At 47.2% G+C, this 27,379-nt stretch overlaps 1 protein-coding gene across 2 annotated transcripts in view; it reads right to left on the bottom strand.

The window, feature by feature from the left end:
- The window catches only part of WDR7 (WD repeat domain 7), a 121,864-nt gene that overhangs the window by 54,932 nt on the left and 39,553 nt on the right, over positions 1-27,379 (bottom strand). For both annotated transcript variants that reach the window (XM_086480375.1, XM_086480376.1), the window contains one exon: positions 8,299-8,520. In XM_086480375.1, coding sequence (XP_086336501.1) covers positions 8,299-8,520 — 222 coding nt within the window. The remainder of the gene's footprint in view (positions 1-8,298; positions 8,521-27,379) is intronic.

Genomic DNA, 27,379 nt, shown 5'->3' with positions numbered 1-27,379 from the left:
ACATCCCCCGTGCAACACTTGGCCATGCAAGGCACATTTTGGAGAATAAGTGGCTGAAGTGAGACAGGGCTGAAGTAGGGGAAGGGGTTCTGGGATGTCAGAAGGGAGCTCTTGTGTCTGGACCAAAAGGAGAGAATGCCACTTTGGCTGCCTCTCACCATAAAACACCATATATCCAGACAGCCAAAGGCCACCGGGGCTGTGCTCTCCGCACCTTTCCATCGGGCATCAGCACGATCCCTATACCTATCCAGCCACGCAATGTCACAAGAACTGCAGAAAAACAAGATCTCCAACGCTGCTGCCATCAGCAGTGTTTTCAAAGGGTACTGGGGGACCAAGCAGCAAAATCATAAGCATTTTGTTTTCTTAGGAAATGACTGAAGTGTGTGTCTCCTGCGATACTCTTCATTCAGACAGATATCTGAGTTACCCTCACACACTTCTACAACAAAAACTTCTGCTCCTTATCTGTAAAATGGAACAATATTGTCCCTTTAAGCTTTAAAAAACCCCCACTCACACCCAGCACACTTGTAGCACAAGTTTTTCAGGATATTTGGTACTACCCCAAAGCTTTTACCCAAACCAGCCTTCCCCAAGACCAGCTGCACCTGCAGACTGGCCAAGCGAACCCAAGCCCTGCCGAAGGAGCAGTGCAGGACACCGGGATCAGCCTGTGGAGCGCAGCGTGGGGCCCACGGTGCAGCCAGGGCCTCGGCACCAAGCGGGCACGTGCTTTGCGCTCCAGGTACCGCGGGACACGCCAGCACGTCCCCTCCTGCACACAAGGCACGCTGCTGCACCGGCGCGCCCCGGCGACGGGCCCCCTCCGCACGCCTAACGGGGCGAGCTCGGGGATTTCCATGGAACTGCAGCCCGCGACAGGGTTCGACGCAGCGAGGAGAGGAGCCGAAGGCTGAGCTTTAACTGCCTGGATGTCAAACCGCGGTGTCCTTCAAACAGCCTGTGCCTCCTGCGCGCTGCACGCCGGCGCGGACCGTCGCTCGCGTGGGCAGAGCGGCTCCCACGCGCCCGCAGGCTCAGCGCTCCCTCCGGCACCTTCACTGGGTTCAGCCTCTCCCCGCCCCGGCTAACGAGGCTCTGCTCTGTCCGCTCGCATGCGGCGGCACCCCAGGTCCCACGGCGCTGCCGCCCCACAGGCAGCCTGGGCACACCAGGCTGTTCGGGTTTCTGTCACGTTAGATGAAAACGTGGGTGTTCTCTGGTGGACGCCCAGTACTTCCTACGAGGGCCCGCGCTCAAACGTTTGGAAAGGGAAAGCAGACACAGGCCCGCGGACACAAGCGCGGGTACAGCTGGCCGTCGCCAAGACACGTCTCGGCAGGTCTGGTGCCCTCCTGGGGAACGGCCCGGGGCTGGTCCGAGCAGCCTGCAGGACTCTGCAAGGCTGAAGTTATGCAGTATCCTGAATTTTTGTTACCCCCAAACAGGGTTTCAGTCTCCAAGCTGAGCCTTCGCTTACAGAGGCATACAGACCGGTAGAAAACGCAAGTGACGGGGACTTGTTTGGTGCTGAGGCTGCCTCATAGCCCAAACAGAAAGAACAGCGATTTCAAGTTCACTGAGATACAACCCATTACAGCAGACAGAATATTAAATATGCAAAAAAGAAATCTCTGATTAAAAAGATATAATTCAAATCACTCATTCCCTAAAGGATTTGGGAGAAAAGGTGAATATAATTTCCAAGATTTGATTTTGTTGCTAAAGCCAAAACCCAGATTTAAATCAGGGCATAATATCTGCCACAAAGATTGACCGTTTTCTGCCAGACAGATTGACTATTTTTTCTAAATATTATCTCTGAGGCTAAGATATAGATTTTCATAAACCACCATTTTTCCATTTTATATTTTTTTTTTCCTTCAGGGACAAAATTCTGCTTGAGACACTGATCTAACCACACCAGCTCGAGGAAAAAAAAGCACACTTTAGACTTAGTAGCACTCGGAATTTCAAAGCATGCCGACCGAAATGTACAGGCCCAAATATGGAGAATAATGTCACAAACCGTGGGCCCACGCACACCTGAGCAGTTTTCCGTGTAACTAACACAAAAAAACACGGCCAAGAAAACGGCACGCACTGCCAGGGGGCTCGTTTTGAACAACAACATCTGTTACCTGCTTTAATCGCAGTGTTGTGCTTGTGGTTTTGTTCAAATTAAGTGACTGAGCCAGTTTGCCTAATTTGCTCTGAAAAGCCGCTGTTCAGGTGCTCAACTGATTTATTGCTTCTGTAAGCGACGATCCCGAGCGCTCGCTCGCCTGTGCTCACTGCGGCCGCCAGCTCCGCCTGTCAGCCCCGCGGTCGGGGCGCACAATTAGCGGGGAGCGACCGCCTCCTCACAGGGGTTGTCTCCTCCTTGCTGGATTGGCCACGTCAGTATTTTCACAATACAGAACTAACGGATCAGAAGACGGCAGAAAAGGTTTCAAGGTAGTCGATGGAGCAAAAAAATCCCGCGTTCACCAAGAGCCTCAAGTTTATCCTGTGCTGAATTCTATTCTCAGATGAAATACACCTGGAATACTGTACAAAAATCTGTAATGCTGGAAACCCAGTGTAACAAAAACATGTGAAATACCTGACTGCACGCCCCAGGTGATCTTGCGCTCGCTGACTTTGTGTGCCTACGTGTGTACGGACTGCAAAGCCACAGCGCGTCTTGAAAGGGAAACCTTTCTGACATACACAGGCACAACTCCAGCAGCAACGGAAATATTGCCAAGACAAATTGCTTTGAAAAGGCGTTCAGAGGCTGCAGTGTCGAGGCTTTCAGAAGGTGCTACCGAGCGGTGAAGCCTGAATATCAGGTGGTAAAGAACGTGAAAAAGCAAAACACCAAAACCGGGGAAAACAACAACATGTGCAGTATCTCACCCACTTCGTACGGCAACGGTCCCGTACCAGCACGGGAGACCTGACCTCTGATCCTCACCACACGCTGCTTATCCTCTCCCACCCTCCTCCACCTTCAGCCCTGTTCCACGCTGCCCAGCCCCCCCAGCGGGTTTGCCAGCACTGCCCTCATCCTCAGGTTTGACAAGTATCCCTGGGAGAGGACAGAAAGGGACAAGGAGGACACACACCTAACGCAAAAGCTACTGCCTCAATGGCAAACCTCAGCTTTCAGCACTGACGCGCTACATTTCCAACGCCACTGAAATGGTATTTACTTTGAAAAATAACTGTGTTCTTCATCCTAACCTAATGACTTAATTGTTTTGGCTTAGGGTTTCCAGAGAGTGGCTGAACAGCCTGAAGGCAACTGCCCAAAGGTGTAACATTTTACAAACACGGCTCTGTAACAGACAAAGTGTCTTAACAGCAGCGGTACAACCCTACACTGCCACGTCCCTATTTGTGTCCAGAAATTTCACTTCACCTTCCGGCCTGACAGGCAACAAGGTGAGCTGCTATGAATTCCGGACATCACAATTAAAAAATGAAACCTGGGATCACGAGTCTGCGTTAGGAACCTAACTGCTGGCTAGCTTATTAATCCAGCAAAACTGAAGTGACTGCTGTGGAGTACGTAACGTGGAAATCCTAAAGTTCACTTTGGAAGGAAGCCGGTACGTGCAGCCTGCAAACCCACCCGAGTAACGCAGCGCTGCGAACGTGCTGACGTGTATGACTGAGTTAAAGGGCAAGGCGCTTATCATTAATAACTACATTGCTGGCAGATGCTTTGAAAAATACACTGCATTAACAACAGAATCAAGTATTTTCATATTCAGGACAGAACAGCCATTCAGATTTATCAGCCCATTAACTTTATAAACACAGCATTAGCTGCAGTTTAAGTGTGATGTGGTGCATCTGTAATGAGAAATTCTTTGGGTGGCATTTTATAATTAAATATCCCATGAACTATTTGTAAGGTCAACAGAGATTAATGCAGGATGTCAGGCAAGGTCATCACATGGATTTCTAGAGAATCCCACCCTCTAAAAAGGCATTATTCCAATTATTATTTTCTTAGATACAGTAAATCGCAACGTGCACCGTTTATACAGCAAAAGCTCCGCATGCATTAACAGTATAAATGAAGAAGTAGTTTGTTTTGTTAACTTCACACCATCACCTACGTCCTACAGCCAGCTTTCACAAGACCAGACTACACCTTATCAACTCTGCATCTGTTCTGAAGGGCCAGAAATACTTTCTATGTCACTGGGAGACAAAGAAACAACCTGTATGTATTTTAGTATGGCGTCTTAAAGTCATAACAGGACAAACACCGAAAAGAAAACCTGTAAGTCTGAGTCCGCGCTAGGAATTTTTGCTTTTTCTTGTTCCAAGATCTGAATTTCTGAACAACCGTCCAGTGTTCAAAGTAATTCCTTCTGCAGTATTACACATGTGGAGAAAGGACGAGAACGGCCTTTCAACAAGTGCAATCACAAAGAAAAACAACATCCCGAGAACAGCGTTTCCTGGCAAGTGGTATTCCCATTTTTGGCAAGCCCTTGCCTATCCTGTCCTGCTTCGGGGGCACCTTGCGGCGGTACAACGCCCACACCGCTGTGCTGGGACCGGGCTCACCCAAGACCGGAGCAGACCTCCAGCTGCAAACATCAGCCCGGGGCACCGCAGACACCCTTCCACTTCACAGCTATCCAAAGAACCTGCTCCAAGCGAGATGCGGCACAGAGGGACAGGGGGGAAATGCCCCAAAACAAAGCTGTTCCCAACACCGTACCTGCTGTCGGAGGCACTGGCGTGTCGTGCTCTACTTCAGCAAAACATGAGAGAAAACAGTAACTTCTCACCTCCGTGGAAATGCAGCGTCGTACTGTGGGTTCAGGGCAGGGCACTCCGGCCGGACAGCTGGAGTTATACCGACTTACATCAAATTCTTACAGTAACAAAGGGCCGTACCTAAAACGTGATGAAGGTGATGATCAAGTTTACTGCTAATGCTGTTATCAACCAAAAGTGTAACCCAGTATCTCCTGTATTTTTTCCCCTAACTAGTCTTTATTTCTGATCTTCCTCTGGCTCTTCATCTATTTCAGATATTACTTTACAGCCTTGATCTGAAATTCCAGCATTTAACGTGTCAAGCTTCACCTACGTTAAAGACTGAATTTCAGCCTCCCAGTCAGCCAGACAGTTGTGCAGTGCTGCCGAGATCATGATTAATAGGCTGGAGTTCATAACTCTGCTACGAATAACGTAACAAAAATCACATGCAAACAGATAAACAAAGACACTGGAGGAAAGAACTCGTGAGGATCAGAGGGGTCCAAGCGTCTCAGCCACCCTTCTGACAAAGTGACACCACCAACTACGGGCTCACATCGCACCTACACAACTGTGAGAATGGCAAAGACAAGGCACTCTTGATGGAGATGATCCGACTTCTTTTCTAGGGAAGATTTAGGCAACATTAGGCTCGATAGCCTTCTGGAAGCAAAGCATAAATGAAACCAACTCCACTTGTGGAGCGTGCCACTGAAGTCTGGAGAAGACAAAGCTGATCTCTGCATCACCAACAGCTTCCAAATACCGTAGAGAGCACTCTGCAGTGCTCACAGGCTGAGAAAGATGTCAGCATCCTCTTATTTCAGGAAACTCTGAAAGACAAACAAAGCTTATTTTGACTCTGTGCCCAAGTATTAGTCTGGAAAGGCTGACTCAGCCTCACGCTGACAGAAAAACAGGGAAGAACCTGTTTTGTCCGCCTGAGGACAGACAATCCCTTGAGCTGCCTCATCCAGAGACAGGGGAAAGGTTTCTCCATCCTTTCATTTCCTGACACCATTTGAAGAGACAAATAGCTCAGAAGCTTAAAATGGGCACAATAATGCAGAACACACGAGAAAACAAGACACAAAATAACCCCTCAATAAACCCAGCTTAAAAAAAGATAATTAAAAATACAAGTATTTAAAGCAGAGTTCCATATATGTGCAGGAAACTATAAAAAAGGAAGCAGAGAACTGCCAGACTTTTTATTTCTGTCTGCAAAGGGCTGACAGGACAGCCCTGTTTACTAAAGCAGTGGGACTACAGATGAGTTCTATGAAGATGTCACATGAAAAAAATGACAGACCTTTCCCTCGGTGTCTCAGAAACATGACCTGGTTTGTGAAGTGCTGCACAGCCAACTCTACATTTCCGCACTGTCACAAGCGGGACCGCAGGTTCCAGCTGTGAGCAGGGGCTGCGGGCGCCCTCTCAACCAGCCTCTCCTTTGCCTTTCAAAAACCGGTGGAAGCAGCACCACGCTTCACGGAAGGCTAATTTCAATTTCAACCATCATACTGTGTGGGAAAGGGAGGCTGTGCCCACACCAGCGCCTTCAGCAGTGCCACGCGATGTTCTCGAGCTCCTGAACGTGCTCTTCCACAGTTCGGGTGACAGGGCTGCGAGCTCGCGCTGCTGCGTGCCAGCTAACCCCCTCCCGCACCACTCGTGGGCACGGCGCAGGGCTGGTGGGCAACGGGCCGTTCCCCGGGGGTAGGCTGCTACCACCTTTTCTGAAGGTTTAGGGAATTTAACAGCGTGGGTGCAAGCCATCCCATGCTAACAGGCCGCCACAGAAGGGAATAGTCTACAACGTGTTTAATCTTTTAGTGTAGTCATCAAGCCGTGTTTATCTATTGTTGTTGTAGTACCACACCGCTGTGCAGCTCAAAAGGCAGCATCTTCCCTGCACTTCATTAAAACCAAACCACAAAATTTATCATCGGTATGAAACTCATTATCTGCACAGTCTATAGGAAAATGAGTTGGAGTAAAAAATGACTAGGAAAAAGAAACCAGAGCGAGCACTGCACCTTTTCTGACCAGCAGCCTCTGTAGCCTGACACAGACCCTGGGAGCGAGACTGCTCTCCAGCACCCGCAAGCAGAAACGCAGGAAATGAAACCAATACAAAGCACGTCCTCAATCACGCTGTGGCGGACAAGGCCCTGAGGACTCCTCGTGCTAAAGGGCCAGAACACTGCTCCGAGAGACAACCAGCTCCTCCAAAGCATTCCAGGTTGGATGTGCTGAACAGCGCACTTCGCAAGCAAGCGCGTGCAGCCCGGGCTGCAGACGGAAGGACAGGCCCCCTCCTTTATCATTACGATCAGCCCGCCCCCGTAATAGCTTTGAGCTGAGACAACGCACTGGTTTTCAATTATTTGGTGGTTTTTCCACTTTTCCTCAAAGGCACTTGGGCGGCAGGTGAAGACTGAACTAGCGCAGGAGGAGAAATCCACCGCTGTGGAACCATTTCATAGTAACCAGGTAGCGGATGGTTTTTCCAGCAATACTGGTGATGAGGCTGCAGCGCTTCGGAGCGGTCTGACAGAGCTGATGACAGAGGGGACTTCTGCCAGACTCCACACAAACCAAACACACACCAGCGTGCTCAGGAACCTGGACAACGTAACTGCACGGACCAGGCGCTGTAGCTGCGTTTGCTTCTCGCAGGTTTGGCACCGTTAACATCGATTAGTCAATGCACAGATACGTAACTGCCTTCGACAGGGTCTTGTTTACTGTCTGTGCTAAGGACAACTACAGCAACACCGCAGTACTAACTTTTATATAGGACCAGAATGTTACATTTTGTGTAGCACACCTTGAAATCCACCATTTTCCACTAGATCCACCTGTCCTGGATTTTGACACGCTTCCCCCTACACACACTCCTCATCACCAAGTATGTTTTTCTACAGCCTGCTGATCCACAACCCCAAACGGACACGTATGAAGTGAGCAAACTTGCCAGTGCTCGGCTACAGGAGAGTGACTCCGCCAAGAGCAAGAGCAACCAAGCGCTGGAAATGCAGATCAGCCAGCGGAGGCGGCGGGATGAGCGCTGACAGTCTCCTCCCTCCTCCCCTACTACCCCAAGCGATGTTTTCAGGATAAAAAACCCAAAACCAATGAATTACAAAAAATACAGTCTTAGATGCAAGCGTTTGGTTTAACTGGGAGGAGAACAAAGGACGTCAGAATCTCAGCAGAAGAGCTGGCCGATGCCAGAAAGTGACAGACTGGTTCTCCCCCGTGGTCGGTGCCTCCCTCCCAGCAGCACCACTACAAACCCCACGGCCAGTCACCAGCCCCACCGCTCCGTTCCGCTCGCTCTATCAGCGCTGACTTCTTGGTAACCTCTTATTGTGGCGTTGCTTATTGTACAGTCAAAATTTCTAATCTTTATCTTTTCCAGCGAAACGGTATTTTAAATTAACCGCTTTGTACCAAAATGTAAATCACTTCCTCCCCATCCCGCTGCCCCGACACCAGAGGTCCTGGGTTACTCACACGTATGCCTTGCCAAGGAATAATTGGATCCACCGCTAGTCAAACCAAATCCCTCGGGAATTTGACTGGAACTACGTGGCCGAGTGAGCAGCTTTGGAGGCTCAATTTCAGCTCCGAATTCGGCCCCGATCACCCCCAGCAGGACGATGGCCGTCGCTTGCTTCCGCCTCTCTTCGTAGGACGTAGATGTTTTTTTCATTTGCGGGAGACCAGACAGACAACCTAGAATGAAAAGCAAGAATTGTGAGAAAAATCAAAAGCCTGGTTGTTCTTTAATACTCCAAACATCATCGTGTTTCCCAGAGAAAATAAGAGGATTCAGTTTAACTTCAGTCACGTCTTCAGGGCTGTCCCCGCCCTTGCCAACATCTCTGGCTGGCAGAGATGATTCCATTTTACATCCCAAAGCCTACAACGCATGATAAATGTCTAAATATTGCAGAGTCTGTCTTCAGTGAAACTCACCCTTCGAAAACCGTGGAGATCTCACGGGGAAAAAAAGCCACCAGAAATCTGTCTAATTTCACAGCTTTATTTGTGCAGTTGATGGGAGACGGGTGGAATTCTGAGTTTGGCTAGTTTTTGTGAAAGGTGATTTTTGGTTTGCCTCATGTTAATTTTAAGTTTGCATAACAAGGTGTAATTTTTTTTTTTTTTAATTAAGGACGATGGATAACTTATTTGTATTATATAAAAGAATCTTTTTGGTTTAGGAGCCATCACCACATTCAGATTCCTTCTAAATTTTAGCATAACAGGGTATGCCATTAAACCAAACTAGTATTTTTTTTTTTTACACTAAAATGTTACACGTGGTATTTTAACAAACATTCTTAAAAACAGGGAAAAACCCCTCACTGTATTATGAATTCTAAATAAACTGGAATTCACATCATTGGTCTAATACAGCCCAGGGATTTTGAATTTGACTAAGCAGAGGAAGTTTTTCGGGTTTTTTTGGAGCAAAGAAACAAAACCTTAGAAGAAATTGACTGGAATGAAAATACCGTGTTCATTTACTCTGACAAGTACAGTTCACTTTTACCTAGAACACTAATTCACAGCACACTAGGAAGTGCCCTACCACATATTCTACAAAAATAATGAAGTCTTAATCCTTCCTACAGCACCGCGCCGCACAAGTCGGAAGGCACCACCTGGCACTGAATGAGACTTATCGGGGCTCGTGGATTAACGAAGGGTGAATTAGCGAGTCGCCCTGTACGTCTCTCTCCGCTAATGACACTTCACAGGGCCTGCTAGGGAAGGAAACGTCACCGACACGGAAGCTAACCAGTTGTAGAACCTGCGTGGGAAGGCCACCCTCGTTCAGGCAACCACGCCGCGGCCGCGACAGCGGTGTGCCAGCCAGAAGGGAGAGGAAAACAACAGAAAGCTTAACAATGGCAGGGGAGGGAAAGAGAGAAAGAAGAAGAAAAAAAAAATCAATAGCAACTGCCTTCAGAGGAAGAAGGATGAAAATGGGCTGTAACAGACAAAGGAAAAACCAGAACAGTTTTAATTGTTCAGCCATCGCTCCCGCCGCTCCCGCCATCTGCGGACACCCGTGTCCCTCCGCCGTCCGCAGACCGTCCGTCGGCACGTCACGCCGTGCCCGGGGAGCGGCTCCCGCCCACCCTGTTCCCGGGGTGCCCCCGCCGAAGGGCACCGCTGCGAACGGCTGCCGGCGGCTCCCTCCCGGCTCCCCGCGGCCGCCTCGAGCCCAGGTGCTCCGACAGAGCCCGGCGTGACATCTCAGATCAAGATGAATTGGCGCAAACTCCTGATCCGAGATTGTTTTATACCATTTAATTTAGTTTCTTCCCCTGCTTGGATGAGCACAGCTCTGGTTATGGATTTCGATCCTGCCGCGGTGCAGCAGGCGCGGGGAGCGGGCGACGGAGCAGATGCTGGAGCAGAGGCCGGCGGGATGCTGATCAATAGGCGAGGCGCTGACCCCGGCCGCGCCGCCGCGCCGGCCACCGCTCCCAGACGAGGAAGAAAGGAAGAGCGAGCACATGTGCTGCTTCCAGTAGGAAATTAAACGGCGGGGGCACCCGGTGCGCCGCGCCCTGCCCCCCGCCCGCTCTTCATTTGATTACGGCGATATGAAGTTAACCCTTCGCTCGACCCCCAAGGACGCGGTTCGGAGCATCCTCCAAATTACAGGCCCGGCTCAGCAGAACTTCCCCATCGCAGCTCGAAGCAGCAAACACCGAACCGGGGGGGCACCGTCGCACCTCGGCGGAGGGACGGGGGCGCCGCCCCTGCCCCGCACGCCGCGATACCTTCCGCCTGCGGCTGACGCCGGATCGGGCCCGCGGCGGCACGGTGCCCTGCGCCTGGCGCAGGCTCGCAGCGCAGCTCCTTCCTGCCGCTGACCCCGCGACTCCAGCGCCCAGATGTCGAGGAGAGAACTCTTTGTTAACCGAACAATAAATTCCAACCAGAGCAGGGTGGGAAATGTCCTTAGGAGCGTTCCGTTAGCAATCTGGCACGCGATAGCCTTTATCCCGCGCGCTGCTGCAGCACAGGATTGTCTACCTCAAAAAAAAAACCAAACCCAAACCCAAGAAACTAAAAAACACACACTAAACCAAAAAAAAACCCCAAAACAATGAAATCCCAACCCTCCCCCCAGCAACATCCCTCTCCAAAACCTCCAGATGAAGGGGGGGAAACCCTAAAATATTTTTGCCTTTACTTTTTTCTTAATTACTCGCAGAAACACACAATTAATTGTAATGATTTCCTACAAACAAACTGACAGCCATTTGGGAGACTTTAAAATGAAATAATATCTGTAAGAGCGGTCCTTTCTACAGTTTCATTTCTCTCATGAAAATTTGGTATTTTCTCACAGCGACGTGCCTCCATTTAATCATGCTAAAGGGTGACACAGAGATCCATTTTCTTGACAGGACGGTTGATCACCCTATCACAGTAAGAAAATTAATAACCTCAAATAGCTCTATGTGGAAAACAGAAGATACTCTGGTGAAAGGACAAAAAGCGTTCTACATTTTAGTCGCAAGAATAACACACAACCAGATCCACACACCGAAGGAGAAACCCATCGCGTCCGTGCACTTACCCAGCTGGGTTTTCTTTAGACAAAACGACCATATTAAAATACTTCAAAACATCTCAGTTTCTGAGCATTAAACACCCACAACTGCTTAGAGGAGACAGCTTTACAGATAGCGCAAAGCACATTTATGAAGTGTTTAAAATATAGGTAAAATATTTCAGAAGTTTAAATTGTTTAAAAGGCTGTGAGATATTGATTACTTCATTTAAAAAGCAGTCAGAGAGTGCAGCCACGAGGTCAGGATAAATTTAACAGTTTGAAGCACTTTACTAAATAACTCCAAAGATCATGTTAATTGGCTTTGCACAGTTCTTGGGTAAAATTAATTTTATCCTAGCTTACAATAAAAGGATTAAAAGACAAATTAAGTTCTCCAGGTTTAACTGGAATAGGAATCAATGGATTTGAATTAAGGCTGAAGGCGGTTTTATGAGAGATGGACTGCCACCAGGTACTCTGTGTCTGCTCCCAGGCGCACGCTGCTGGTACCCGTGTCCGGTACGAGGTATTAACGCCTCGCCGAAGGGGGTGCCAGGCCCATTTACTACTATCAAACACACCGGCCGAACCGGCGGTGCTGCTGCCGCGGCAGCTCTGAGCACAGAAGGGTGGCCTCTGGCAGCCCCAGTGCACCCAGTCCTGCCCCGTCCAACGGCCACCGCGACAGCGAGCCACCCAGCCCCGGCGGGCTGAACAGCAACCCAGCGCAGCCAGCTACGGGGTGGTAACTACATCCAATAGGCTAAACGTAAAGGGAATGTCACCAAGATTCAGTGACAACATATAATGCACATAAAAGCCTTCCACACGAAAAAGCCCAGGAAAGACGTGGCGGTAGCCCCGTTTCCATTGCCACACGCTCCGACAGCCGAGAGAGAATCCTCGTCTGAGCCCAAACACAGCAGAGGGGCACAGTGCCAGGTACGCCACAGGGAGGGTCTGCGGGCTGTCGGCAGCAGTAATACAGAAAATATAAAACATATTCAAAATGAATAAAATAACTTGGTCAAGACCACAAATGTACTTTGTACCAGATGTGGTAGAGACCTCAGACCCTGCATCCCAACCCGGTATTTTAAGGGTATGAAGAAACCCGAAAACCAAAGCCCTCTGGATTTTTGTCACAGCTCCTATTTCCCAGCGCTGAACGCACGCAGTCAGAACTCCGTATCCACAGATGCAAGCTCGCAAACTGAGCTCCATGAGAAGCATCGTCGCTTCTCCCTCCTGCCTGCCAGCTCCCTCTGCATTTCTGTTGTCCAGGTCTCTGTTTATTTATGACGGGGAGGTTTGCAAGTGGGCAGGCTGGGATACGGATTCCCATCCATCCTTCCTTTTCCTCTCTCTCTTTCAGGCCTGAAAAAATACATGGTCAGTTAAACTCAGAGAATCCTCACAGTCTGTCCATCCTCAGGCGCCAGGGAAGAAGCAAACACACACCAAAACGTGGTAGGGACAGAAATTACTCGCAACAACCACCGAAACTGCTCACATTTGCAACTGTGATCATCTCTCTGTACTAGAAGGGATAGTCTAGAGGAACACACAAGAGCTATGGGGGGGGAAAGCAGTTTTGCTTACATTCATCTTGGCTATCAACAATTTAAAATATTTCTTCATGTCACAATTCTACTACTTTCTTACAGTAAATAAATTTACATAATGCTCTGCTTGTGACCTAAGGAGGAAATAGCAAAAAAAACCTTCAAGAAAACCATACACTGAACATCCTATGAGAGATAGTTATCCTTACCTTTAATTGTTCAGGAGTCTCAAATCAGTCAAAGTCATGCCGTGGCTTTGCCTACATACCTAGTTTTTAATATTATATTCAGAAGAATAATTACAGTAATTTCAGCACCTCCTGAAATCTTACAAAGCCGGAGAGCTCACAACAAACCAGAACTGAAAAATATTAGAAAGAAACAGCAATAACCGAAAGCAACCATGAGGAAAACGCAGAAAGACAGGAAACAATCTGTCTTATCCAACCTTATGAAAACCACAGTTGCTCATTACTAACCTCACGTTATTAAAAGTATTTTGATTGCTTGGAAGTGCAGCCATTCCTACAGACACAGCTCCCTCCACTGGCACCGCCGAGAAGGGTCCCCAGGAGCCTGGCGAGGGATGCTCTGGGTCGGGGCTCCGGCCCCCCCTTGCCTGATGGAGCTCCTTCCAGCTTCCTCCCAATGGAGGACTGAAAAGACTAAGTCCCTCCATACAGCCTCTTCTCATCTCTACAGTTCGGCTTAACCATGTTGTTTGTGAACAAAATTAAGCACCTTCCCATCAGAGCAACAGCAGCAACAAAAACCCAAACCAAACCCCACCGCAGCCCAAAAGGACAGCGTGGGTTTGGGGTGCGGGTCTTTCGCGTCCAAGTGGCCTTTGCCAAATACTCTGCTGGTTAATTCAAGTTAGGTTTCTTCAACGCCGCTCGTTCCTCCGATCAGAGCGTGAAGGCAGCACACAGCAGGACAGCTCCTGCCTGGAAGCGCCAACGCCACGGGGAAGGACGGACACTTCTCTCGGGAAGCCCGGGCAGCCCACCCCCAAGCCCTAAGTTCTCACAAGGAATCTCCTGATTTCCTCAGCCACCAGACGCGCTCAGAGCGCTTGCACTAAAGATGGTGCCGAATACCACGGGAAGGGCTTTTCTGGTAAAATAACACCGAAATAAAAACCGTGAAAGGACACACGCCCGGGTGAAATACGTCACCGTGTGCTGCCAAAGTTAAAGCGATCTTTGTGGCGATCTCACTCACGCGCTTGTTCTCCGACCGCTTACAAGGAAGGCAAACATATAAAGCTTTTTTCCTTGGAGCAACTTATTTCTGTTTTCAGTCTTTTGTTCATTGACAGTGAAAAACTATCGGCAAATAAGGAAGATGGACACATTCCTGAAGTTGTGACCCTTACCTCCTGTAAGCCAGAGCAATTCCATATTCAGTATTCTTCAACAGACTCACGAGACTCACATGAGTGCAGACTGAAATCTCCTGTATTTTGTGAAACAACTTTTTTCCCCTCCCACACTAAAAATTTTCCAACTTGCCCGACACCGTGACAGCCCATATACATTGAGCACAACACAAGCCTGGCAATACAGGGGTTACAGACCACCTGTGATTGCTAACTCTGAAACCCAGTAGTTATCTTCCACGGCTATAAAGCATTTTTTTAGCATTTTCGTTTTTGCTGTTTTCACAGTACTTCACTTTGGGCTGTTCCAGGACGCACATATGAGAGGGAGGATCAAACAGATTTTAAACCATAGCTTCCTCATTAAGACATAACACATTTGGCAATCAATCGTTTCACTATTCCTATCATTGAGACGAGAACGATAAAAGCTTAAAACCAAACTGCAACCTGCAGCAGGTTCCATGTACTGTTGAAACACACACGGTTTGAACAAAGTTTACTCAAGAAAATAAGTACAGGCATTCTAGTATGATAACAATTAGTATTTTTAAATTAAATTGCTTGCTGTGTTTCATAAAGATATCTGCTAAAAACTATTAGACAGGGACAGGAGCCACGTAAGAAAAAAACAACACATTTTATGAAAATTTCCTGCACATTTCTATTATTCTCACTGATAAAGTATGTGCTTTTAAAAACATATGTGTGTGTTTAGATAGTGAAAGAGGACTTGATAAAACGACTTGAAAATAAATTTAGGTAAGGAAGAGCAAAAGAACTGCTCTGTATTAAAAGCAAAAGCTGTTTTGGGGGGCTTTGTTTTGGTTCGGTTTTCCTCCCCGAGAGGTCTCCTCCCTATCGGCACGCTGCGCTGATCTATTCCGTAACGTCTGTCTTGCTATTTTCTTTTTGTGTCTGCAGCAAAGTATTTGAAATAATGGAGCTTTGTTACTGCTGTAAACACTGGAAATGTTTAACTCTTATTTTTCTAATCTTTCATAGGACATCTTACAGCAGACAAATTTAATAGCTAAATATCCGTACATCACATAGCTTTATACTAAAGACAGGGTGTTTTCTGGTTTGCTTTTTGACAATATGTACCCCGTGTGATGCCAATAATACAGTTTCATGCAGGTAGCTAGCTGCAGGGACTTTGAAAGAGAAGAGAATTATAAAGCCTCTCATGGTGAATAATAATATTTATAAGTGAGTATAGAATATTATTTTTAGAAGAGACTGTTGCAGCCACCAAAAGACTTACAAACATGGAAAAAAAAAGTTCACCTTCGTTCAGCCTGTCATTTAAGACCCTCTCCCAGATCAAAGGGTCTGACCACACTGACGACCTCAGGCCAGACACCGGGGGGGAGGTCGGAGCCCACACGCAAGCCCCCCAGTTTACGCCCACGGTACCCTATGAAACGCGGCAATGCACTGGTTAATTAACAACGGCAGTTCTCAGGGTAACGAAACCTGTCAGGAACCTGTTAGCCTCCCATCAAAGCATTACGTGGTGGCTACTGGCAGCCTTAAGGGTTAAGACACTGATTTTCTTCTGCATAGGTGGTGCTATTTTAAGCCAATAGCGTGTTTAAATCCACACCAATGAAATCAATACAGCAGTGCTCTGCTCAAGGTGAGACCAAATAAACCTGTCGGAAGCTCTGAGAAATAGGCTTTGCAGTACGCACCGAGTGCTAAGTGCCTTTCAGCCCAGAGATCTGTCATTAAATAATCATTAGCCATCACTCATTCTTCTTAAAAAGCTCAGTGCCTGAACTCCTTCGTTATCCGCTGGCATGAGCGCAGCCCGCCGCGCTCATCAGCGCTCGGGGGTGCCTGCACCGCTCTTGACCCCGGTGCGGCCGCGGGCCAGCGCACCGGGAGACACCCTCTGCCCTGCGGACGCGGCGCTCACCCACCGCCAGCCCGCCGAGCCCCGCTCACGCTCCGAGCACGCCCCAAAACTTTCACAGATGAGCATTTCAGCTGCTTGGCTTTATCTTGCCAAAGACAAACGCGTAGCACGGCTCTCCTGGCGTTGACCTCCGCGCTTAGGATGGACCAAAACCATCCTGTGCCCTGGAAGAGCCGATGGGCACTGCCTAAATCCCAGGCTGCTTCCCGCCCTCACGTACAGCTGGTGACACTGCTTTCAAACAGCTACAGATTCTTACTGGGCGTCACTGCCCCTTTCTTCTGCAGCAGGAAACGTTGACCTAAGTGCCAATTACTACGCTACAACGAGGCTGTACGAAGCCAGCAGCGAACTGGTTTCACCCACGGAACTGCAAACACTGAGGCTGCTGTTGTCAGTCACTGTCTGCACCATGCTAATAAAAACCCAAGAGACATTTAATAGTTACTGAATACCTGAAGCAAGGAAAACAGTAATAAAAGTGTCATTTTTGGAATGGACAGCCATTGAGGTTAACCTGTTCTCTCTTTGCAACACACGTTCCTTTTTCCACCACCGCTTTGTGAACTCTGTGCTGAAAACACCCGTTCGCTCGCAAAAGCCGGCGAACAAATTATCTGGTCTCCCAGCACGTGTGGGTTTGCACCAACACGCTCCACTAAGCAATCATCACCTTCAACTAATTTAATTCTGCTGTAAGCCATGTAGCTCTAAGTATTTAATAACTTGAGAATAAATTTTACCACAGTGACATCCAATTGTTTCATACCACACCTGAAAACCACAGACGTCGGTTACGCAAGTCCTAATTGTCCCCGAACCGTCCTGCTGCAAGTTTTAGATGCAGGTTTGTGCTGCGGTTTCCAGAAATCTGTATTTCCCTTCATTACCGGCTGCATAAATGAGTCATAAATAAAAGCATCTTAAACGTTCATCATACCTTTTCAAAATTTTGATTGTAACCAGTTGGATGTCACTTCTAATAAGGGAAGTTTTGATGCATTAACTCAGTGCTCTAAAAACAGCCAGTCACACCGAACACAACCTGCCTGGTATTTCCTCATCTGAACAGCAGAGAATCCATTTTGTCTTGGACTACTTCCCTGCTCTCAGCCCTGCAAGGAAGCAGCATCCTCACCCATTTTGTCTTCCCAGATGCTGCAGCACAGTGAAATATTCCGTCATAAAAGGAACGGCGCAGTGGAAGAGAAAATGCCCGTAAACGGCACCAGATTAGAACGGTGACTGCAAAAAGTACCTACTCCGTGTAAAAAGGCACATTTCCTACACGAGCCCAGCAGCCTTATGAAAATTACAGTGACATCTGTCTTACAGCTTTCTAGATGTGCGGCGACTCCGAGCATGTAAATAACTCTGCCGTCAAATTAGCCACGATTTGTAATTCCATGGGGGAAAGCAAACGCTCCAGAACAGAGAAAGATGGCACAGCTAACATCTGTGTCAGAAGTAGCTAGCCTGCACATGACTAAAGCCAGACAAATATAAACATAAGGTGGGTTTTTTCATTTAATAAGACTCAATGAAAGAAATTTATTGTCGAGTCCCAGATCCCTCTAGGCACAGGTAAGACTCCGATAAAACCAGTCCAAATCTGGACTTCACATCCTGAAGTACGATTATGATTTTATTGAAAGGAATGTAAGAGTAAAACTATTTTAAATTATAGTCATTTTGAAACCAAATGGCAACTTTTTTGATGCTTTATGAAAAGATGTTGTTCCTATTGGAAATCAATAGGAAGGCTGAAGAAATTAGATAGCTATGATTTGCCAAGAAATCAATAAGAAATAGAGCAATATCAGAATCCACGTTCTTTAACTTCTACGTATTAAAATCCAACTTGCACGTGAACAGAACTCCAAGAACTTACAGAAGAAAACAGGCGAGGCGCCATTGTATTTGTGTGATGTATCTATCGCACCGTGCCTGATAATTCAAGGTATTGTGCTTTTAAGACCCTTCTGATTTTGACAGGTTAAAATACGCTCCCACTGCTTAAAGACATTGCCTAATTTGAAATGACTTAACTCGTTACAAAACCACTGTCAAATACTTATTTGCAGGCACCTGCTGTGATGCTTCGCATCGGCCACCGCTGGGAGGGGCGGGGGGCGCCTGCAAAGAACCCGCACCTCGTAACGGCGGCACAGGGACGATGGGCAGTGTCGAGCAGCACCCACGACAAGACAAGTTTTTCCATAGGGAACTATTTGGGGAAGAGGGAAAGCTTTTAGCAGCGTAACAAAGAGAATTTAGCCTAATGGGGGTAACACTTCATCAGGAATTTTTCCCCCAAATTAACCCACAAAAAAGCACCTTCCCATGCAGCCTCCGCACTCTGGCTACGTCCCGTTAGGACAGGACGGGGACACAAGCACATTTCAGATCCCCCGTGTGCTTACAGATGGAAAGGAATTCCGTGGATGCTGTGAAGCACATTTTAATATTTATTTGTTGCTTGTTTAGCAATATAGGGAGTCTTTAGAGCAGCGTTCTTTAACACTTAAATGAATTTTATTTAAACTACGGTAGACTTTGCTTTTCAGTGAGGCCATTTTAACAAAATAGCGAAACCACCAGGATGCAATTCTCATTTTCTGATTCCCTGTTGTCTCCTACAGCTACGGACCGGGAAACCAAGCGTCTCCTCGGAAGGCAGGTGCAGGCTGGGGTGGGAGTGAGAGGCGGCAGCGGGAGGGCGGAAGCCCCAGGGCAGCACCAGCACCGCGCTGGCCCCGCAGACGCCGAAGGGCCGGGGCGAGGCACAACCCTGCGGAGCAGTTCCCACCCCGGTACCGGCAGAGAGGGACCCGGTGCTGCCTCGCGGCACGCGCGATTTACACACGGCTTTACCGAGGGCTCCGGCGCTGAATACAGAACACACTCTATTTGGCTTTCAGTCAATTAAGCTTTAAGCTGTCAGCAAACAAGACTTTTAAGTTAATTTTGAACCACCACAAATCAAGTTGAAGGTTGTGAAAGGGCACGCTCACATGCCGGCATGAAAAAAGGCAGTTTAATTGCCTCTGAATAGCTATTATATGCTGCAATTGGCCTATTGAATCTTAGATGATCTATTTATTTATCAAAGTGCAAAGACTGGTAAAAGAATGAAGAGTATGAACTTTAATCGTCTTCTCTCCTGCGTAAGTGGGTACAATTAAAGTTTTTGCATATATGAAATGCTATTGAAATTATAATCTTTTATCACAGTTCAATATGTTTACGTTATATTTTACTTTTGAGTAGTTACAGCTGTCCAAACTACGGCTGAAATGTGAAAACAAGCTATTTCCAATAAGGCACTGCTTTTTCTTTTATTTTAAATTCCATCATGTTTTTCATATACTACATAGATAACCACTGTTTGGAACTAGCTAGCTTGAAAACCTGACTATCCAGAAGAAGGTACTGAAAAATGCTATAAAATCCTATAAAACCAGCTGCTATTAAAGCACGTTACCAAAAAACTGCTACAAATTTCATACCAGACCTCTGTCTTGATGAAAAATACTTCTGTTTAGAATAAAATTACATCAGGCAGCATCCACAGGAATGGGCCTTCAGTACTTAAGAGCTGTTTTCAACAATCTACCTAGAAAAACTGAAACCCAAACTAAAAAAAAAAACAAACAAAACTAATAAATAAATAAATAAATACCATTTATAAAATGTGTCAATAGCACAAATTAATTTTAAGAACAACATCCTCTAACTCGGCTGTGATTAACCCTACGCTCATAATACGCTGTTAACCGCAGAAAGGGTCCAGCTGGTCTCTCCCGACAACGCGCACAAGAACTGTCCTCCACGTGGAAATGGTGAGTTTACACCAGTAAACACCGCTCACAGCCACGGATACCACACACGCCAACAGCGGAACAGCTTCTTGAAGCGTGTGGGCCATGATTAGAGCGAACGTCCCAAGACGCTTGGGCCTTGCCAGCACTGTTATATCCTGCTTAAACTCGAGGGGTTTTCAGGGAGAGCTGTTTGTCACCACACGCCCTTCTGAAACGCCGGACGTTCGGAGGAGCTGTACGGGTGCCGTCACACGCCCCAAAGCCAGCGCAGGAGCGGCGTTACCTCTGTCTACCGCAGGCCTCGGAGCCGCGGTGCTCCTCGCCAGGGCTGCAGCACGCCTCCCCAGGGACTTCCCTGCCCGTTGCCTCCTCGGGGCACCGCGCGGGGAGTAAAACTCCTCTGTTGGACACCAAAACGCATGGACCCGCTGTGCCTCTGAAGGAAGTCTTCAAATGCAGGGCGAACGCGAGAACGTAAGACTTTAGCCAAAAAAACCACTGCGAAGAAGTTGGCCCAGCACAGCAGAAGGCTGGTGGCCTCGCCACGTCCCGAACACATCGCCCAGCAGCGGCAGAAACCAGCAGCTGTTCGTATGCTCGTGTGCCTCCACCAGAGAAAACACCACGGAGAGATTTAAACATATTCCCGCCGCGCACTTCAACACCATTACACCATCACCAGAACCAGAACCTGCGTTTCAATACATGGCTTTAATAACCCGTGTCTCTTTAAAACTCCACGCCTATACCTGAAGAAATTATTCTAAATTATTTTCTTATGACTGTAATGATCTTTCAAAAGTCTTTGATTAAGAAAAACGTTGCGCTGAAGCGTTTCTGCCTAATGTCACAGAGAGAAGCTGAGCAGCCAGAAGAACACAATTAAGGTGTAGATGTTTTTACTAAGACAAAGAGAACTAACTTTTCCCTAGTTAATACGATTTTTCAGAGTAACTGCAGCACAAAGGGAGACTGCGCAGTGCTGGAAGAAGACATCTGCCACCAAACCAACAAAAGAATTTCAGACAAGAGTCCCAGATCGATTTCCACAAAGTACTGACGTATAAAGCGCACACTGACGCCGACTTCCCGCTTTCACACACAAAGTAAGACGCCGTAAGGACTGATACTACTCGGACACGTTATGCGAAGTTCAGTATTAAGCTGCAGATCATCAGATACATAGAGATATCAGAAAGCATACAAAACTAGATGAAAAAAGTTATGTTTTCAAATAGCGAAAAACAAGCACTTGCAGGTGAATGCATGTTAAAGACTGCTCCTCATGCTACACTGAAGAAATCAGTATTTAACACAGTCTTTATTCAAAACCGCACTGTCTGCGAACGTGGCTTTCATGTAACACACTGATTTCATTGCAATATGTGATAGATGAAGGAAATATTTTAAAATTTGAGAAGTTACTCGCTCCTGTGATAAGCTGCGGCCTCTAAATCAGCACAGCACGGTGCAGATACGCAGGTACAGAGAGAAAGCTGAACTTCACACCCCGAATGCCCACGCTGTGGACACAGCAGCTCTGCCAGGTTTGTACCCTCGGAAGAGAGGCCGGGCTGTCCCGCGCCCCCCGGCCAGCAGCTCTAACGGTTAGTCCTCAGCTACACAAAACCAGCAGCCAACGTCCCGCGCGGCCCTTCCAGCTGCCCAACCGCCGCTGAACAGCGTGAACCCGGCACACGCGTCCAGGGGTCCAAGTTCTTCTGCTTTCGGCTCTCTCAAGCTTCAGAAAAACTCACGTCGCTTCCCACAGAGAAGAAAGATGTTTAGCAATCCAAGTTAGAACTTGGAGCCTGTTCATATTGCCTTTTGTTTAGTAATTTTGAAACTTCTATTCAAGTTTGCTAGCCAGGGCACTTTGTTTTTTTAAAATCCACGGTCATTTTTGAAGCGTCAGTTATTTCTAGAGGAACATGATGGTGGTAACTGAACGCAGGCTGGCAGCCCGGGTTGCACCGCGCTCTGCAGCAGCCCGCGCCCAGCTCCTCCTGCAGTCGCCCGGCTGAGGACGGCCCCGCAGCTCGCAACCCTGCGACTGCGCTCATTAGAAACCACCCCCCCACCCCCCAAACAACCCCGTGTTCTTGAATTAGTACCTCCTTAATGACCACACGTAGCACTCCCAACGCTGACAGATGCCATTCAGACAGATGTCGAGCCCATAACCCCCTCACAGAGAGGGGAGCTCTTAATGGTGTTTACTGGGCGACATCTGCTTGACTGGCAGATGCCCAGATATCTTTTCAAATACACGCAGCTTTGTTGAAAACCCCCATGTTTTTACATGAGTTATGTTCCCTTACAAAAAAAAAAAAGGACCAGAATTTTACCCATAATTTCATGCTTCTTTGTAGACTGCTAGTTATCAATTGTAGGAACCTAGATCCTCCGTAACTTGGTATACAAGTATCTACTAGACACATTTCTCAAGGTGCTTCGGAATTGCTGTTAGTGCACACAAAAACCCCATTAAAAATTAACTTTTAGATGTTAAATAACCTGTGTCTGTGAATTCACATCCCACTTTTAGTTGTAACAGAAAAGGGCACGTGACAGCGATGAGGCAGCATGTATTTTCTCTATTTTCTTAATTAGCATCTGAAAGGGATGAAGCTTGCTTTAGACGATAAAACCTCACTTTTCTGCCGTTTTACACAATAGTCAGTGCATGATATGGTAGATGGTTTTCCAAGGGGTGATTAAACAGAAATTAAAAGCTTCTTTGATCTCTCTATGGTGGGCTTTGGAGATACAAAAATGTATGTGACAGGGTTTGTGGAAGGTGCTCAGGTTCAGTCTAACCTACTTAAAAGAAACCCAGCAGGAACTTTGTCCGGAGACTGACTCTTTTGGCACTCTCATTGTGCTGAACAGTGGGCCACTGGCTTGTTTGCTGAGGATGGCAGATGGTTTCATTTGTTGTGTACCTCCACTCCACCCCAAATTTTCAGTGGAAGTCTGGCTGGTAACGGGAGGGACGCAATGGGCAATGGCACCTGGCGCTCCCGATTCAAAAGGAGTCCAGCGCCAGCAGTAAGAATGAAGAGAAACCACCAGAGTAGTTCAGAAGCTGGATATATTATTAAAAATTTGAAAAAAAAGAAAAAAGCGCACAGCATATGACTTCACAGATGACTGTCCACAATTTCAGTTCGCAGTTTTTGGAATATTTTCTCCTGTAACAGTGTAAGCTTTCAAGTAAAAAATTCTAATAATTCACAAAGAAAGATCATGCATCACCTAGGAACTAATTTAAAATGATTTCAAATAGTTCAATGACATCAAAATCAGAAAGTCTGGACAGTGCAGGTAAAATAAGTGCTCAAAAGATGAGAAAACGCTGGAAGCCAAACACGCCTGTGAATGCATTCAACGTGCTGCTGCGCTTCGGCAGCAGCCACGGTGCAGTAAGGTACAGGACAAATCACAAGGAACACAATCCCTGCCCTCACACTGTTGAATCATCAACCAGTGATGACATTTGGCTGTGTTAAAGAGATGTTTTAAAGTTTAGAGCATGGGCTAACCCAGCAATATTTCTTCCTTCTGACTTTGCCAGTCAAAGGAGAATTATTGCTGAAAAACCACTACGCACTAGGCACAAAATTAATTTGTGAATACTGAAAGAAGAAATTTAAAAGAGTAAATTTTCAAGGTGACAAACATTTATCAGTAGCATTCCCAGATTTCGTTTTCCATACAAACTTTTGTATGGGCACCGCTACAACCGCTGGAACTCTCTCGTACCACAAGTAATTGTGTCTGTACAACGCGCAAGTCACACGCTCGCATGTGCTTGACCGAGACCCATTTGGGTTACACGACTAAGCAAGTATTTGTAAAGCATCTGTTTGCTGCCTCACCCCGCCTCAAGGCAATCCCAAACAGGCCTTTCTCTCTCTGTGCAAGGGATCACCAAGGGACAAGGAGACGCCTGGACATTATTTCTTCCTGTTCTGCGCACTAACACGTCACGGCAGCATGCAGGAGAAAACGGACCAGACCAAAGAGTAAGCCTTGTCTCTGGAGCTGAAGCAGTTCACGTTCCCTACCTCCCAGCTTTTTGGAACGACAGATCCTTAGGAACAAACTGCATTTCAATTCAATTCCCACTATCCTGATGCAGCAACTGACTATGCTATATCACAGTGTTTCCTAAAGTGCTAAACGTTTATGTTGGCTCAAGTAGGATTGAATGAAAACGTATCTCTTACTGGTTTTACTTATGGAAATACCAAAAGAGAGTAACTGGTCCAGTAACAGCGTATTTAGCCCCGTGGTTACCTGTCAGGCTGCCCGTTGGAGTGTGAGCACTGGACAAGCAAGCCAGCCTAAGCGAGGTGTCAGCGCCACGCTGCTGTTCCTCAGGGCAGTGCTCCCTCCTAGCAGCAGGCACAAGCGCGGGCAGAGCAGCCTGTGCCTTCAATTTCACACCCACCAGCGTTTTATTTTCATATAACTATTAAAAACAAAGTATAGATGAACAATAAACTGTTTAACAGCAGACAAGATGTAACCGAACCAACCAGGGGGCACAAGGCCTGCTCGCTGAGGTCGGAACGACATCCCAAGGACCGCCAAGCCCCTCTCCCCTACAGCCGTGGGGCTTACATAAAACTCCTCCAAATATCCCAGAATTAGAACAGAACCTCTAGCAGAACTCTTGGGGCTTGCCTCTGCTTCCATCTCACACAGGCAGACGTGGCGCTGCTGCTTCAGACAACGGCAAAGGAAAACTGCAAATTATTTCCAGTGTGCACCTTCCCTTCCGCAGCAGCGCCGAGCTCGCTGCTGGGTGAAGCCCGGGTCCATGAAGTGGTCCAGGCACAGATTTAAACACTTAAACGTAAGAGGTGTATTTTTGAAAACCTTTCAGCTACAAAACTGAGGCTGTCTATATTTCTGTAGTGTTTGCAGCTGAGGTGGCTGGACGTGCCATTCAGAGCTCATGCGAGGGGGAAAAATGTTTAAAAAATGACTATTTAATAGAAGCAGGAACGGGTTTGTGCTTTGCAAGTGCATCATCAACACCAACATGACTAAGGTTATCGTTACAAAAAGCAATAGCCATGGAAAAATTCCACGTTGTGCAGCGCCAAGGAGGCTGGCGGTACTTCCGAACGCGGCAGAACAGAGATGGAATAAGCTCCTCGTGGCAAGAGTCATCCTTCATCGTACGCGGCACCATCAGCAACGAGGCCTTACCCAAAACCCAGCACTCCTGTTACAGCCACAAGCAATACCAAATGCCACTGATGGGACATTCCCTACTCCTGGAAATGTCTACAGTTGCCCTGGGAATTAATTAGAACAAAATCAATTCCAAACTTGCTAGAAGTTTCTGTTGATAAGGCGCAAGAACAATCCGTACACTGTTCAGAGTATATACATTATGCCCCAATCTGTTACTCATTTCCACCACCAAGGTCACGTTGCACAGCTCAGAGCAAACACTCCACAGCCCAGAAGTTACTTCCTTGAAGTTCTTCTTTTCCAAAACAGCTCCACACAGTACATTCAGTGGACTTCTAGAGGCCTATTTATGCTATTAGACTGCTTCCTTTGTAAGGAAGCCAATCTGTCGGAGGCAGCGACGCACGACAACGCTGCCTTTCCCACAGCATCCCTGACATTTGACCCTTCATCCCCGTTAAGTGCTCAGCCACGTCCTTGTTTCACTACCCCCATAGATGCTGCGGCCCCTGTGCTAAAACAGAGCCAGACACCTGCCTTTCCAAGCACCTATCAGGGCTATGTTGTTGTGGGGGTTCTTCCTTAAAGTATTCTGTTCTTCCTTTATTTACTGGAAAAACATACTTGCAATTCTAAACTAAAACTTAGATGCCATCTTGGAGCCTAAAATTACTTTGAAGATACAAAGAGATTACAAATAAATTTAAAAATAAATTTTGAAAAGAGCCTATTTCCCATCATGACGAATCGCAAAATTTTGACCACTGAAGCCAGTAGATTTTATGCCCAACTAGAAAAAAAAATGCTGTGGTCCACATGTGAATTATTTAAGCAAACATTTGCTCTACTTCTAGTTATCCAGAAAAGCCTTTCAGGCACTAATGACAGCAATTCATACCACTGCTACACAGGGAGACTACTCGTGCATGTATTTTCAGTGCATCTGAAGACAGACCCAATTTTCTAAATAACTCCAGTGTGTGTTTTTAAATGCTTAAGAGGCACTGCAGTGTATTACTGAAGTATTTTCCAGGAACAGGCTTCAGTGCTTTTTAGCCAGCTAAGCTAAAATGCTTTAATCTCTAAAAGGACTGATGTGAAAGTGATCCTTTTAAAAAATTATTTGGATAAATGAAAGCATTTGGTGAATCTCAATTTGAACTGAAAAAAACCCCTGTTGAGCACCGCACACCAGCATTACTTTGTGCAGTCAAATCAATAAGTATCAGCCTTAATAGGACTGCTATAGAAAAAAAGCTGCATCATATTTTTAAGATAAGATTAAGTTTAAATTGTCTCAAAACTTTTTTTTTCTTCTACCAACACAAAGCTAGTTGTATTCAACTGTAGCCCAAAACTTGATCTTTACTCTGGATACTTGTGGAAAGCTCAAGTGCTTTTGACAGCAGAAACACCTTCTCTGTAAAGGAAGTTGTTGGTAACCACCACCAGACTCCAGCAACACAGTGGGCAGCTTTCTGAAAACCTCAAAACGCAGTCCAGCGCTTGGCAAAAACCCACACATCCCGTGGAGCTTCCTCCGTTAAAGCGTCCCACCTCCAGCCTTTCCCGCGGAAAGGACACCCGACGACGCGGGGGCAGAAAGCTCTCGCAGGCATCGCACACGCTTGTTTACAATACTGCTTCTGCCAAAGCCTCCCGAACAAGAACCAGGAGGTCTCCAACAGCCGTGGAGCCAAGGAGACGGTGTATGTCCCCGAGGGACACACTGATCTGGCGCACAGGCTGGGGAAATCCGTTTCAGGGTGTGCCGAGCCCATTCATCAATTCATTTGTAGTTTTTCTGAGGGTCCGTCCTCTATCCATTGCTGTTTCCTGACAAGTCCTGCATCGTCCCCTAGCTCCTAAGGCACCCCCAGCACCCCACCTCCCTCTCGGCTAGTTCCAGTCAGCCTTTTCCCCCCCAGCCCCCGTTAATGCTCCCTACCCCAGACAGGCTCTTCTTCCACCAGCACTAATCCCACCGCAGGTGCTTTCAACCAGAGACTTCACCCAAAGCTAGACCTGTCATACTAACTGCCTTCAGGTCAATAGGAACAGCTGGGTTTCTTTTAGACTTTCACAAAAATCTGTATAAAGCTCAGC

Source organism: Leptosomus discolor, chromosome Z (genome assembly GCF_034619465.1).
Source record: "Leptosomus discolor isolate bLepDis1 chromosome Z, bLepDis1.hap2, whole genome shotgun sequence".
In the NCBI taxonomy this organism is placed as follows: Eukaryota; Metazoa; Chordata; class Aves; order Leptosomiformes; family Leptosomidae; genus Leptosomus; species Leptosomus discolor.
This window is presented reverse-complemented; position numbering and strand designations above follow the sequence as displayed.